Source organism: Aethalodelphis obliquidens, unplaced genomic scaffold (genome assembly GCF_003676395.1).
Source record: "Aethalodelphis obliquidens isolate GAN/ISIS:26980383/991018 unplaced genomic scaffold, ASM367639v1 scaffold28, whole genome shotgun sequence".
Classification (NCBI taxonomy): domain Eukaryota; kingdom Metazoa; phylum Chordata; class Mammalia; order Artiodactyla; family Delphinidae; genus Aethalodelphis; species Aethalodelphis obliquidens.
In genome coordinates this window covers 12,335,330-12,351,278 of record NW_020837972.1, presented here as the reverse complement: position 1 = coordinate 12,351,278, position 15,949 = coordinate 12,335,330, and the positions used below count along the sequence as shown (strand labels likewise).

Genomic DNA, 15,949 nt, shown 5'->3' with positions numbered 1-15,949 from the left:
TAAGGGTGACAACTACAATTCTAACCAACAAACTAAAACCGGCAGCACACGTGCACATCACCAAAAACTCTATTTTCAAGCTCACAAGATATGAGATGTGAGGTTGCAAAAAACTGAGATGCACCTCTTTATAAGTGTCTCTGTGGAGTTATTACATAAACAGCACTACATCCCTGGCATGGCCCAGAAGACACAACCAAAGTTCTCGATTTGCGACTGATGAATGATTCAACCTCAAAGAAATAACTTAGTCGGCTTCTCTGGACCTCAGTTTCCCGATCTGAAGAAGAATGTGTGTGTGGCAGGAAGAGGCTACTGGATGGTTCTAAAACTGTATATGATTCTAACTTAAAAGTATTACAACTTCTGCATAGTTGTTTGAAAAAAACCTCATTGATAATTCGGCACATAGGAATCACACTCAAGCTGCTCTTATGTTATCTATCCAGGATGTTAACAAACATACACGAACTATGACATACCCCAGAGACAGCTCAGCTGAATTTCTAGAGGCTGAAAGGAAAATCCATCAATGGTGCCCAATTAACGTCAAACCAAAAAAACAGAGTTCATGTTAAAGTAATAAAATGAAAATATTTAATATTTCAGCTCTAATTTTTATTTCTTAAATGGCATATGGATATAAAATTCCCCATTAGGTCCTTTACTACAGTCTTGTCCCTCTGAGCTACCTCTGAAGATTTGCAACCACGCCATGACAGGAACGCTAACATTCTGCAATATCTTGTGATCCAACTTCCAGGCACGTGGGGAGACAAAGCTTTTGGAGACTCAAACTTTACAACATAATGGAAGTTAGGAGCATGAGAGGTAGTATACAATATCACAGCCATCAAAATTATTAGACTCTTCTTACCTAGTTCTGTAAATCCACAGCTGCCCACACACAAAAAGAATTCTGTTGGTCCCAGAAAGACAACGTATTACCATAAACTATCTCGTATGGTATGTAAGTGCCAGGAAAAGGTAGGCCCTGCCTACCTTTATTTTTCTATTTCCATATTTGTCAATAGATTATCTATGTCTATCCTCTTTTCACTCTTTCCTTTGGATCAAGCAGAGACGAAAGGAAAAGTAGGCCAAGTATATTTAACACCAAACAAGTTATTTGCTTAAGATGGCTTGGCCAGCCTTGTCTGGCTCTAAAACCTAGCCCTACAGTTCCAGTAGGAATTAAACACCAGTTTGAAAGGGCGCTGTGTTCCAATGCCTACTAATGCATTGAGGGTTATTGGCCAACTTCTTCACATAAAGGCAAGAATAAGGGTGTGTGTGTGAACATGTATGTACAGAGGGATTATGGGTGGAGCCGGCCACAGCTGCTTAATTTTTGTCAAGCTTTTTTTTTTCCTTAACAGGGAGGAGGCTTGTGGTTACTTACCATCCTCATAAGCCGCTACCGCCAGCGAGCTGTTTATCCTCACAAAGGAGACATATGGCTGCATTCCAGGCTCATCCTCCTCGTAGTCCGATTCCAGGAAGGGGGCTGTGTAGTCCCAGGTGCGGGTGTCCCACACCCTTACGTCCCCTGATGTATATCTGGAAAAGAAGGACACGCTTGGTTCCAAATGGGGAGTGAAGAGCAGGGCCACCGTGGAGAGAATGGGGAAGCCTTAAAATGACAGAGGAGTCAGATCTGGCCGGTGTGGAGCCACTGCTGCAACACTGTTTACACGAGTCACTCCAACAAGAGGAAATGGCAACTCTGTAACAGAAAGGCCAAGAGCACGTTTCCTGTTCTCGTAGCACAATGGGGACAATTTCAAGTGAGAATACTGTAATAAAAAATTGGGTAGCAAGATCTCCTTGTTTTTCCTTTTTGACTATTATAACCAGTCTGTTACCTTAAGTCCTCCCAGTAAAGGGATCACTAGCAGAAATGTGTAGAAGCCACGCTATTTATACACAGACGCACACACGCGAAAGACAGAGAGGGAACTGCTAAGGACTAATGGTCTTACGAGCACAAGCTTTCTAGTACTTCATCCATGCATCAGATTTGACTGATTAAAGTCCCTAAAGACTAATTGATTTGCTGAAACAATTAAATCTTGCCTTTAGCAGCCAGACAGTGCTGCCTTCTCATGAAAAGCTCTTGCCAACATGTATGACACACCCCGGTTTCGCCCGCTTAGAGGACAGGAGCGCTCACTCTCTCCGATTACACCTGCCACTGCAGCAAATGCCTCACTCCATCAACGCCAAGGCAGGGCCAGAACCTGCGCAGACACCAGGCCCCAAAGATAATGGAACGGCCAGATGATGAGGTGGTGCGCTGGCTGCCACTGAGGTGTCTACGCTAAGTTCTTCACATCTGCTACAGGGGGTTTGATTCAACATGTAAAGCAACGGTGGGAAAGCACGTTAGAAACGGGGTAATGTATGTATATCGATGCTCCTCTCACTTCACCCCAGCTTCGACCTCTCCCCTCTGGCCCCGTGTCCTCAAGTCCATTCTGTATGTCTACGTCTTTATTCCCGCCCTGCCACTAGGTTCATCAGTACCATTTTTTTTTTTTTTTAGATTTCATATATATGCGTTAGCGTACGGTATTTGTTTTTCTCTTTCTCTTATTTCACTCTGCATGACAGACTCTAGGTCCATCCACCTCACTACAAATAACTCAATTTTCTTTCTTTTGATGGCTGAGTACAGGGAGATCAGCTCAGTGCTTTGTGACGACCTAGAGGGAGGCTCAAGAGGGAGGGGATATGGGGATATATGTATGCATATGGCTGATTCACTCTGTTGTACAACAGAAACTAACATAGCATTGTGAAGCAATTATACTCCAATAAAGATTAAAAAAAAAAGAAACGGGGTAAGAGTCTCATGATGAACCCACACAAACACAGAGACAGGCAGACAACTGTAAAGGTGTTCAGTCTTCCTGAGGCCAAGCCATAGTTCCTTCTTTGATCTCACATTACAAGTGTAGAATTGAACAAGATAACTCCAAGATTTATTTAATTACTTAAGTCTATGACATGATGCATCTATGAAGTGGTTATAGATTAATTTCTCATGAGAGGTTTCTTAATAAAGAAACTGGGAATATTCTGATTCAGGAATGCTTCATTTACTAAATGTAGCAGTGTTTCCCTCAAATTATTAGTTGACAGCAAATACGTACATTGAATTCAAAGGCCATTCTGTCACACACATTCTCTAGGTTGGAGCACTGGACTCTCCCTGTAGGACAGTGACTGGAGAGTGTATGCATAGTGTAAAGAGGCAAATAGGAGAGACGTGCTTTCTAAAACTGGACTGATGGGCCTCTGTTTGACCACTGATCCTCCAGTAAACAGAAACGCTCACTCCATGAGTGTCATTACACCTGGCGATGCACAAGCAAAGGCAGCTATTGATATCGCCACGGCCGCTGGCTCCCAGACCCTCCAGGCAGAGCTCCATATCACCTTCAATGAGGAAACCTCCATAGGAACACACACTGCACTGCACCAAAGCTACCAGGCTCACCCTGACACCCTGAAAATGACTCGAGCATTCCCTGCAATAAGGCCACATGCTTAGCAACAGAGACACTCAACAGAGACAACATGGTTGAATTTCTAGGCTGTGTATGATTATTAGATTCTTAAGATTAAATTCTATGTGAAAGGAACCGGCCAATTCAGAAAAGAAGGGTAAGAAGGATGGCAACATCTTTCAGAAATACAGAGAAGGTAAGTGAAAGACAGAGGGAACTCAGGAGATCAGAGGACTCAGGAACTTTGAGAGAAAGAAGTACACAAACCAGGAAAACGTACGTACTTTCCATCAGTCTTGGTCACTCTGTTTCTTATGGCCTGCATATGGGACCACACCAGCCGTCTTCACGTGGTCCTCTGAGGTGCCCCCTTAGTGGATACAGAGGACAGGATTTGGGTGGCCTGAGCGCCACCATCCGCAAGCTCCCTTTACACAAGGAGTTCCAAGGTAAAGCAACAACAACCAAACCAAAACTTGAAAAACTGCTGAACCACACAACCGTGAGCTATGAAATACAACGTGTCTCTCTCTTTTGGGGAAGAGGAGAGACGGAGGGCAGAGGTCACCCAGAGAGGAGCATCTTTTAACATCGAGAAGGCTCCTGACCAGCCTCTTCTTCCATGCAGCTGTCCCCTTCCCACTGCAATTCCACCCACCTAGAATTAAACACGTGCTCTCCTCAAAAAGCCTCAGCCCACAACCAGACTGGCCTGTTGCAAGTTCCTGATTCTGTCGGTGACAGCATCCATCCCAGGTCACTGGTACAAAACCGAGGGGCTCCTCCATACCTCCTTCCCCGGCCACCCACACTGCTATACATGCGGTCAGCACGCCCTTCCTGCCCTTCTCGTTCCCCGTCTGCCACCAGGTCCCGCTCCCGCATCAGCTCCCGGCCCACGGCAGCCTCCTCACTCCTGAGCCTCGCCCACCTGCAGCCAGCCCCGCACCAGCCAAGCCCTCAAAAATACCTGACTACGCGGATCTCTCTCCCTCTCTCCCTCGCCCTCCACACTAGACCCCGAGCCTTATCATCTACGATGGCAGCGGCCTAGACTTTCCTCGAGTGGCAACTGTGTGAGTATGTGTGTAGTCATCTGACTGTTCGTCTCCCCTACGAACCCACAAGCTTCTAAGGTCAGGGGTTGGGTCTTGCTCACTGATGTTGATCCAGTGACCAGAACAGTAGAACTACGATAGTACTTGACACCTAGGAAGCCCTCTGTAAATCCTAAGGCCTCAACACCACACTGAATGAAGCTTTAACTACCGGCCAGGCACTGAGAACTCTCCACAAACTGGCCTCCACCCCTCTTCCAGCCTCACTTTCTCCTCTTCCTTAGCATGAGCTGGCCTCTAGCCAGGCCTGCCGTTCACTGGCTTCCACACCATAGGTGTCTCTGCACCTTGGCTCCACCTTTCTGGAGCCCCTTCCCTCCCCATGAACCAGCTGGGTGGGTCAACCTTGGCTACACATTAGAGTCACCTGGGATGCTTTTAAAACTCCCAATACCCAAGGGCACACCAGATCAATGAAATCTGACTCTCTGGGGGTGGAACCAGACAACAGTGTTTCCCAACGTGCCACCAAGATTGAGAACAACCTACCTCACTCAAGCCCACCAACGTCTCAAGGCCTAGCCCAGGCCCTCCTCCTCCATGAAGCCTCTCTGACTCAACTACTGCGCCCTTGGACCTGAAGAAATGGCGTTCACTGCTACATCCCACGTCTCCTCACCCTGACCGTGAAGTCCTCGTGAGCGCCCTACCTCAATATCACAGCCTCCATCACAGTGCCTTACACACAGCTGAAAGAAGGGGGTCCCCAGCTGCTTTGAGTGGCATCTCCTTTTCTTTCTGCTGCCCACCTTCTAGTGCTAATGATCAGTGAAACACCCGGAATGCGTGCATCGAGATGCGTCAGACTTCTTGCATTTACTTCCAAACTGATTAAAACCTCTCTATAAAACACGGAATAAGTAAATTATTTTGGTAAACATGAAATTTTCCATATATATCCGTTTAAATCAACTCCATTCTTCATGGCCAAAAAGCATGATAATAGCATAAATGCTGCAAAGCAACTCACAAGGCAAATATAAAAGACTCGGTGTCTCCTTTATGATGGGAAAAGAGAATAAATATCCCATTTCAGCAGGTACTACACGATGACTCAGCAATAGGCTCTAAAATCTAACACATGAAAGCAACCACAGCAGTGGTGCTCAGACTGTGTTAATGAACTCGTGCTAAAGAAACAGACATTTTCATGAGGGTAAAACACTGGTTGGGGTAGAGGGACCTGGACCAAACTCTAAATGTGATCTAAAAGCGCTTAATAACGTTGGCCAGGAGAAGCAAGAACAGATAGGGAAGGGAGGTAGGGAAAAGGGCTGATTCTTCTCCAGAGCTCCAGATGTCTTTATGGCTGCCTAATGACAATTACACTCAACCAATTAAGACACCACTATGACAGTTGCATTGTCAGTAAGCCTTTGGACCCCAATGTTGATGGCTCTCTAATTAGTGTCTGTGCAAAGTACAACTGCGACTAATATATTAGCTGATGTAAGAACGCTAAAGAAAAACTAAGGAAGAAAGAAGCCTTTTCCAAACGAGTAAGGACGTCCCGGCCCACGGCACGGACCAGTGAAGCTGTATGCTTTTCCCAGTCTTTTTTTATGCTTGGCAACGTTGAGTTTACCTCCAAATAAATAGGTCAGAGACCACAGCTGATTTTTTGTTGAAAGAATGGGAATAGAGCCTCTTTCAAGCTCGGCACACCAGAGCAACTGCCAATTTAAAATGATTTACCATGGAAGAGCTTTCATTAACTAGTACATTTCCAATAAGCAGACTGCTTATTTGGACTAGGAGACCTGAAGAAAATGGAAGAAGTGCTGTACAGCTGCAAACAACCTTGAACCTTTCTCCTCCTCTAAGGAGCCAAGCAGGTGGGAGCTGTGGGGGGATGGTTCCATTTTGCTTCCAGCTGCCAGTGATTTGCTAAAAAATTTTTTTTCAAGGCTCTTCACAACAACCTGGGGCACTGTTTTAAGAATCTGGTAGTCAGGTTAAGTGACTTACCCAAGGTCACAAGAAACATTTTAATGGCACAGCTGGGGTCAAACCGGGTCCCCAGGCTTTTCTCTAACTGCTGCTCTAGCCAACAAGTCACTCTGCCTCCTCCGATGAGTGTCTGTAAACACATACGGCTTTTAAGAACCATCCCCATTTAAGTGCAATATAAGGAATTTACTGTTTTCAATACTGTGACTCAGGCTTGCCGGACATAGCCCCTGACCCTAACTCATCAATTCTACCACTACAGCTCAACTGGAAGGCAAGAAGCCAACAACAAAAAAGCTCAGTATGCTGGCAAGGGGCGTGGGACTGGGCAGATGCAAAGGTGCCGCCTACACATGCTTCACAGGTGATGTGGGAGCACATGTGGGATGGCTGGTAAAACTTCACCCTCTACAGGACCATAGTCACAGAGCCACCCCCAAAGTCACAAGTCTATTCTGATCAAGTACTCACAGCAGCCAAAAGGAGCCTTGTCATGAGGCCTCAGGCCAGGAACAGCAAATGGTTTCATTTGTGTGTCAAATCCAATAAATCAGTAGTGGCTGCCTACAGCCCTGTGTTGAGAAGGATTCTGAAGCTGTATTCCATCCAACTCACCAGAAAAATAAATGCTGTAACGGATTTTTCATGCCCACCGTTGGTTTGGGAGTGAGGAGCCATGGAATATATGCAAGTTACTTGCGTCCTTACTCCATACAAAACTCTGCCTGGGGACTTCCCTGGTGGCCCAGTGGCTAAGACTCCACGCTCCCAACGCAGGGGGCCCGGGTTCGATCCCTGGTCGGGGAACTAGGTGTCGAATGCCACAACTAAAGGAGCCTGCGTGCCGCAACTAAGACCTGGTGCAGCCAAATAAATAAATAAAAACTCTGCCTGGCCAACTCCTAGTCATCCCTTCCAGACTCAACTCAGAAGTCACTTCTCAGGAGAAACCCTGCCTGACTTGGAGCCTACACTAGGTGCCTCTCCCCAGTGTGTTAGAATGCCCGCTCTTCCCCTACCCTAACCTCTCTCACACTGTCCTGTAACCACCTGTAACTGTATCCCTTTGGCCTATGAGCAAGGGATGTGTACCCCTCCCCTCAGCAAGGAAAGCAAGAGATGTGTACCCCTCCCGTCAGCAAGGAATGTGTCTGCAGTATTCATCTGTGCTTAGTACATACTGAATGAACGATTCTGACTTAAACTCAGAAGATGGAAGTGGTTTAAAGCCTACAAAGCAATTAGGCAGAGGCCCCTACGAGTGCAGTGCCCACATTTCAAGAAATGTTCACTATGCCCTTAACATGCAGAGGTTTTAGGAGCTAGTCACACATACTCCATACTTTCTTTAGTAATACCAAAGATTACAAATCAATGAAAGCAAGAGTATTTACTGTTTTCTATGAAACATGACTGTGTTGTATTATGCAATTAACAAAATGAACTCAATCCCACGGTGCAGTCTTTCTGTGGAAATGCACTACTACAAACATCAAGTGCAGCTTAAGATGCATCAATTGAAAAATAATGAACATCTTAATGGACCTTACGAGATCCATGCACTACACACTTAAAACTGTTTTCCATACATCTTGGTTAATCACAATCAATAGAGTCAGAGCCAATGATGATTATGCAGAGTTACTGTAGCTATGGCCCTTCCCATTATTCCTTGGAGAACCAGAGATGGATAAATGCAGTCATGAGTTCACCAGTATTTACTAAGGATATTCTGGAGCTCCTTCATTAAGGATATAATAAATGTAAAGCTCTCCTCTGGTCTCTTATCAATATCTTACCTCAGACTTACTTACCAGAAAAGCATGTATACCTCACAGCAGAAAATAAATAAAAGTATTTATAAAAAGAGGTCCCTAATGGGTAATGATCGAATTCCTTATGGGAAACAATCCAATGTCATAATAAGCAGCAGCACAAAGTCTATATAACGCAAGGTTGAAAGGAACTGCCAAGAGAAACAGTTTTTTAAAAAGGAGAAAGACAGAAAGCAAGTCCTTAGTAAGTATAAATATGGGGTGACATTTATCTAATGCAATTTTTATCACCAATCTGTATTTACAAAGCATCTGTTATCATCTCAAGAGCCTCAAACTAATCCTATGTATTATCCATTTTTATACATTCACATGAAGCTAGAGTATTACAAACACCATCCTTGAGGTCCTCAGCTCCTGAATAGCAAGTGTTGTAAAATTCAGGGCAAATACACACTATTTCAGATCAAAGCCATATTTTGGCATGGTACATGGTCAATACAAAGGCACATTTTTAATTACTGGGAAAAGTGGAGAAAAAATGGCTAAAAGCAAGCTATTTCAAGTTACCTTAGACATGTGCCTATGTCTGAACTATTATTTTCCAACAGTTCTTAATTATAAACAATGATAACATTCCAATAAAGTGTCAATAGGCAAAGTGAACCAACCAGAGATTCAGACACCAAATTTTACATACATAAACTGGAAGCTCAAAATGTTGCTTCATGTCTACATAAGACTGGCAACCCTCTCGACTCTGTCCAGGTTGTGACAGACAGAGCTCTAGGAAGGATAAAAGCCAGAACGACAGCCAGAGGTCACTTGGCTGCTAGAGACGTGTGTGTGGTTTTGCTTGGTGTCACTTGCCTCAGAGGGAATGGAGATGGAGGAAGTGCAGGAGACCAAACAGGACAACTGAGTACTTTTCAGGGAAAGAAGATACCTAGCACTTGGTGACATCAGACGATCCAGTTTTCCCTCCAACCACACTTGACAGAGAAGAAACATGGATACACAGTCACTGTTCCTTCCAGTCAAGGCAGGAGTTGCACCCTAAAAAGGCAGATCACCACAGCAGAAAACGGAAGGAGAGGCATTTAGGAGTGCTGAGAAAAACCTTGACACAAAGAGGGGGCTTGATGATTTTTAAAACCAAAACGGGGGGGGGGGGGGGGGGGAATGGTCCTCTAATGTGAATAGTATGCTTTCTTACGCAAACTGAAGCGCTTCAGACTTATGAATCTTAAGTGACAGTGAGGAGGGACTTCACTGCAAAACACCACCATACTCCTGGGCATCTGATAAAAGCTTCTCGTGAGCTAATAGCTTAATGGTTAGCAGAGCTGGCACAAGGCTCCCAGTGAGCACCCCGCTTGACTTTCTCCGGCAAGTTTTACCCGAGATGCTCTCCTTCACTAGATGGCAGTAAAGCGAATATATTCCTGGCAAATTATACCTAGACCTACATCTCAGGTTATAATGTGACCCTTCTGAACTCATGATGTCATCTGTTTTCAACACCCTTAACTCCCAGAGTGCAACTGTGGAGAAAGAGGACGGTCTAGGCCTCACAAAACAGGACTGGGATGCCGTCATAGCCTCGTCCCTTCTAGTCTTTTCCCTCAATGATAAACGTATAATTTGAGAGACATTCTAAAATTCTCGGAGCTCTCACCACAAACAAACAAAAACAAAGAAACAAACACCATGCTTCCTAATCACTTATTATCAACCAACTTTCTAGATAACATCTCTTCTTCTAAATCCAAGGAAGACACACGCTAAACCTCACCGCATTTCAGGAACGCTACCAGATCACAAAGAAAACACAGACAGAGGCTGAGCTCTGAGAGAAAGAGACAGGTGGCTTATCGCAGAGATTGGTGGCTTCTCAGCACAAATTATTCTCAGGTTAAAGAAATGGGAAATTTTAGCCAGAAAAAATCAAAGTAAAGGTTGTATTTGAATTACATACTTAGTCACCGTTGAAGGAACTTCCACTTACCTGACCAGCAAAGAAAACCACTGTTTCTGGTATTTTCTGGGATGCTGCATATCACTGCTAGGTGGCCACATGACACCACAGAGAGGCACGAGGAAGGGCCAGAGTTAAGAGCTTGGTAAGTCAAAGATGCGGTAGGGAGGCTCAGAGAGTGCAGGGTCTCAGAAGTGCAAGGAGTTTTCCTTCTATACATACCTTCCCCAAAGTTTCCTCGGTGCTGGGACTGGTGTTAGGCTCTGAGGTTACAAACATGCTTAATACATGGCCCCCACCATTTGAAAACGGTACAGGCAACAAGATAAAACTCTTGATCTTTATTTATGGCACTGACCGAAAAAAAGGAAGGTGCACTCAGGAGACCGGGTTTGAGGGATGGTTTAGAGACTTCAAGGCAAAAAGTTACATGGGAAAGAAGTTGAGGATTAGGAAGGCGTTTTAAAATAATTTCTTTTTTAAAATTTTTTGGCTGTGCCACACGGCATTCAGGATCCTAGTTCCCACCCATGGATTGAACCCGTGCCCCCTGCAGTGGAAGTGCAGAGTCTTAACCACTGGACTGCCAGGGAAGTCCCTAAAATAATTTCTTAATCTGGAAAAAATAAAAATCCATCCACCTAAATCCAGTAATATTAAAAAACAGGCAGAAAACTAAACGGTACACACCAAAAGCCACGACGGGAATTGTGGCAGCATGCTGGGGTTTAGGTGGATTTCTCGTCTCCACTTTCTAATAGTTTTGCAAAGACAATGTGGTTTTACTACTGTTTTCATTTTTAACAGAAAGGAAAGGTCCACACATGGCATGAAAGAAACCAAAGTGACGCTATAATAGCCAAGCCATCAGAGTAGCGAGCGAGGGCTGCAGAAGGCAGCGCTGGGGCCCGGCTCTCCACACGCCCCCCACAGAAGCACAGCGAGGCAGGCAGGGCACGGCTGCCAGCTCACTCCCCGGACCTTGCTGAGCCTCAGCTACCTCACCCAGAATGAGTGTTTCGGAAGAGAATCTCTAAGTTCCTTCCAGGTTTCAAGCTGTATGATTCTAAGTTGAAAAAAACTAAGAAATCGGAGAACAGACAAAAGAAATTAGGAATTCCTCCAGCTTCTCACGTAACATGGAGTATACAGGTGGGGGGTAAGGGAGTCTATCAAATGTTAATCCTTTTTTTCAGACTAAAAAAAGTATTAGTACTACAGAGCATTTAATGAAATATTATGTATCACCTCTAGTTTTAAAAGACGCTTACAAATTAACTGAAAAAAAATACATGGCTGTAAGGTTAAGACAAAAATGCTTAGGCGAAGCCTCAAGGCCACGTGATTAGCTGCCCTATAAGCTGCAGATAATCACCCCTCTGGAGGTGTGAGGAGGGTAGACGCTGGGGCAGAGCGGCAGTGGGGCGCTAACAGGCTAGCACCCCATGGAACCTGTGGGAGGAGGCAAGGCTTGAGCTGGGCGCGAAAAAACGGGGACTGGGTTTCTTTCGGGGGTAATAAAAACGTTCTAGAATTAGATAATGGTGGGCAGTTACACAACCTTGTGAATATACTAAAAATCACTGACTTACACAATTTAAAAGGGTGGATTTTATGGTATGGAAACAGCATCTCAAGTTAAAAAAAAGACATGGTCAGAGGTGACTAGGACAGTGTGGCAGGGCGGGGGGAGGGAACCAAAGGTGCCCTGGGAAGAGTAATGAGGAAAAAGGGAGGTTGGAAACAAATTTCAAAGGCTCCAAACATCAGGAAAAGGTAACTGGAAAACTATCACCCATGAGACAGGAAAGGAAGCAAACACTCATGGACAAGAGTGAAAGATCAAAGCTTTGAGAATAACGTCTGTTTCCTCTGCTGGAAAAACAAGCCTCAGGTAAGAGGCGTCCCCGTCCTTTCACTGGACAGGGACTTGAGTGTCTCCACGTTTCCGAGTGAATGCGCATCTGAAGGGTGCCCTGGTTCTGCGCGCAAAGAAGAGTAAGGCAGAGCCGAGACTGGGTTCGCTCTAAGCTTAAGTGTGACACAAATTAGTCTAAGCCTAAGCAATGCAGTTCCAATCCAGGAACATTTACACAAAAGGACTGAAAAGCTGGGAAGAAGCTGGGGCAAGATTCTGCAACATAATCTTCATCAATTATATAAAATAATTTTACAGGTTTAAATGCAAAAATGTCACATCGGTTAGCTGCAGATATAAAAAAACTAAGCGTCTGAACAGATTCTACTTGTGTAAAAAAATAGAGAAGAAGGAAGGGAAGAAGAAAAATAGGAGAAATGCAAGAGAAATAAAAGAGAAGGAAATGGTGAGATGGCCACTGTCTCTTTAAGAAGCTCCTTGGAGATACATAACTGCAGAAAGCCTGGTGAATACAACATTGATTGGGAATGAGGTAACCACAAACACCGCTGTCTCAAATGAAAAGGGATTCAAGATCTGACCCAGAAAACAAGCATCGTAACCACCAGATAAAATTTTAATGATAAACACAAAATGCTCTATATACAAGCAAGATTGAAGTATCTGATGCTAGGCCATAAACTAAGGTTCTCTTAGAAAGAGGGGCCATGAGGAGCCTCTCTGACCCACAGATCAAGTTTCATCTTATCGATCCACTAAACTCTGCCATCGCTTTGCTTTGTGCTGGCATAATCTGTAATGTTGAGCAGGCCTCGAGGGAACGGAGAGGCAGGAAAAGAAGGACTGGCATCTGGACTAGTGTCCAGATAAGAAATTCATAATTGGCTTTCGAGAATCGTCTCATTTCTAATTCCTTTTATGACTCTTTCAGTTCAATCTCAATAGTCTGTCCTCAAAGGCCCCTGACACACCAGGAGACTTCTCTAAGCTAGAATGATCCCAGTCCCTTTGGGAGTTATTGAGGAATCTCAGAATTAGCAGGTGAAAAGGATCTTACCTAGCATGAGCTCTCAGGCCCATACTTTAGCAATGAGGGGCAGAAGCCTAGAGCCACACTGATAACTGAAGGGATAAAATTCTAGATTTCTGGTCCATTAGTTTTTCTAAAAGTAATAGTTCTATAGCACTCCCAAGAAGGGTATTTACTGGCCTCGAAATCATGGCCAGTAAAACACAAGGTAATGGAAAGTGTTCCTCCTAAGGCTTATCTTGTTTGAAGCAAAATACTTTTACATAGGTACTACGGACCACAAAATATTAAAATAATCTGACTCTTGGAAATTTCAGTTAAGGAATGCTTCTGAAGGAAAGAGTTTTCTTTAAAGAAAAAGGCTCTCCTACTACTAAGCTGTTAAGTCCAAGGTTTGTTTTTGTTTGCTCCTCCAGGTAGAAAGCTCTTTTGGGTGTCTCACTGCGAAGTCAATCCAGACTCAGAAGTTTAAGTGTCCTGGTCTCTATGGCATTAAGTACACAATGTGAGACTCTAGTTCAAGACATCTTGTTAATCCAAGAAGAAAGTCATCTTCTTATTATACATTAAAGAAACACATAAAAACATCTCTGTAATAAAATATGCAGAATTCATGAAAGTGGTTTTTGGAACAGAAGCCAAAGGAATTCACACAGAAGTTAGAATTAAATTTCTCGGCAATGGAGACAAACAAAAAGCCTATTTCAGGACAAGTTAACTGCAAATACGAACTGTGTGGTGGGGAAGGAAGATTACCTGTGGCCACAGCCCTTCCTCATAATAAAGGCTTCAGAACAAGAGATCAAGAATAGCACCTGGGGCTTCCCTGGTGGCACAGTGGTTGAGAGTCCGCCTGCCGATGCAGGGGACACGGGTTCGTGCCCTGGTCTGGGAAGATCCCACATGCCGCGGGACGGCTGGGCCTGTGAGCCATGGCCGTTGAGCCTGCGCGTCCGGAACCTGTGTTCCACAACGGGAGAGGCCACAGCAGTGAGAGGCCCGCAAACCGCAAAAAAAAAAAAAAAAAGAATAGCACCTGTTTCTGCCAACACTTATTATTATTGCTTGACTTTTTTATGTCTTCATAAAATACAAACTGTTTGCCTTAATGAAAATCTAACAGAACATGCCATAAGAGTGATTTAAAAGCTCAAAAGATGCATGGACACAAATGGATTACAGAGCCGCTCCACACCACTAGCTTCAGAGCTCTCAACTACTGGAGGATACAGAGTCATGGAGATGGCCCATCTCCACGAGGGCTATAAGTGGGAAGGCACGCACTCCCAAGGGAGAATAAGGTGGCTGGGACGCAAAGGGTGGTCCATGAAAAGTGAAAGACCTTAGGATGAAGAATATTAACTGAAAAACTGTTTTCGCTTACCCAGCAATGACAACACCATCGTGAGAATGCACATCACATAAAACCGCGTCAGGAATGTGTTCCAGCTCACTCACGGCGCCTTTGCGATTCTGCATAAGAAAAGGGGGTGCAGTTTATACTACTCTCTGGATAGCCAGGAGACAAAGCATTTCGCTCTCAACTACATTCATGGCAGTTTTTTATGGCATGGGCTGTGTCCATAGTTATCAAGACATTCGAAAGGACAGAGACAACTAATATGTTAAGCTATGTATTTATGAGTTACAAACACACTGAATGAAACTACTGGGCACGGGATGCGCGAGACGAGGGCCCTGTCCTTGAGGGGATTACAGGATGTTAACCACTCCACTCCGCAGTGGGCTGCTAGTGAAGAAATGTATAAAGTGTATTTAAAAAGTCCAGTTCAGATGAGAGAAAGTAGTTAATGGTATTTTACCTGTTAACACCCCTTATTAATGCTCTCAGAATAAAATGAAAAAGTATATACAACAAGATAAAAATCAGGATGGGGAAAAGAAAAGACATTGTTTCTGACTGAGAGGTCAGAGGTTCATGGAAAGGGTATTTAAAGGAAACCCTAAAACCCATAACACAGCTGCTCCTGAGGAGGGAACTAGGTGGTAGGTGGAGAGAGGTGAGAAAGAGATGTATTTTCCAGTATATGCCCTTTTATGACTTTTGATTTACTGCATCACGATTGTTTATTTACTGATTCAAAATATGTATAAATAAAATAATTATTTTTAAAATAAAGGGAATCTTGAAGAATAGAAAGTATTTACATGTGGGATGTTGGGAAGGGCAGGGCAGGACAGCTAAGCCAAAAAGCAAGCGTGAATAAAAGGTATTCAAGAATACCAAGCCATCAAAAAATACATACACATAACGGAATTGCTTTGCTGTACACCTGAAACAATATTGCAAGTCAACTATATACTTCAATTAAAAAAAAATACCAAGCCATCCATAATTTCAACTTTGCTGTACCAGCACAAGGATTAGAAATAGTGTGTGTAAGTGGCAAGCACAGTTCTTAGCACACAACAGGTTTTCAATAAATGGTAGTTACTATTTATATTATTAGGAGACAGATGATGACATCCGTTCCATTAAAACCAATGTTTATTAAGCAGCTGTACTCCAGGCACTGTGCAAGACGATCTACATGGTGATCTCACTGAACTCGAGGACCAAGTCCAAGGCTGAGGGACACAACTGGACACATCCAAGTGGGGCTGTCCTACTAGTGGAGACATGGGGATGGAAGGACTTGAGAATCATCTGTTTGAGGGCCACAGCCAAAATGACAAGAACAGCAAA

The 15,949-nt window shown here is 44.1% G+C and overlaps 1 protein-coding gene across 1 annotated transcript in view; it reads right to left on the bottom strand.

The window, feature by feature from the left end:
* FBXW8 (F-box and WD repeat domain containing 8) overlaps window positions 1-15,949 on the bottom strand; it is a 114,821-nt gene that overhangs the window by 68,525 nt on the left and 30,347 nt on the right. Inside the window, exons 4-5 of the mRNA XM_027124697.1 lie at window positions 14,627-14,715; window positions 1,403-1,560 (exon numbers count right to left, since the gene is read on the bottom strand). Coding sequence (XP_026980498.1) covers window positions 1,403-1,560; window positions 14,627-14,715 — 247 coding nt within the window. The remainder of the gene's footprint in view (window positions 1-1,402; window positions 1,561-14,626; window positions 14,716-15,949) is intronic.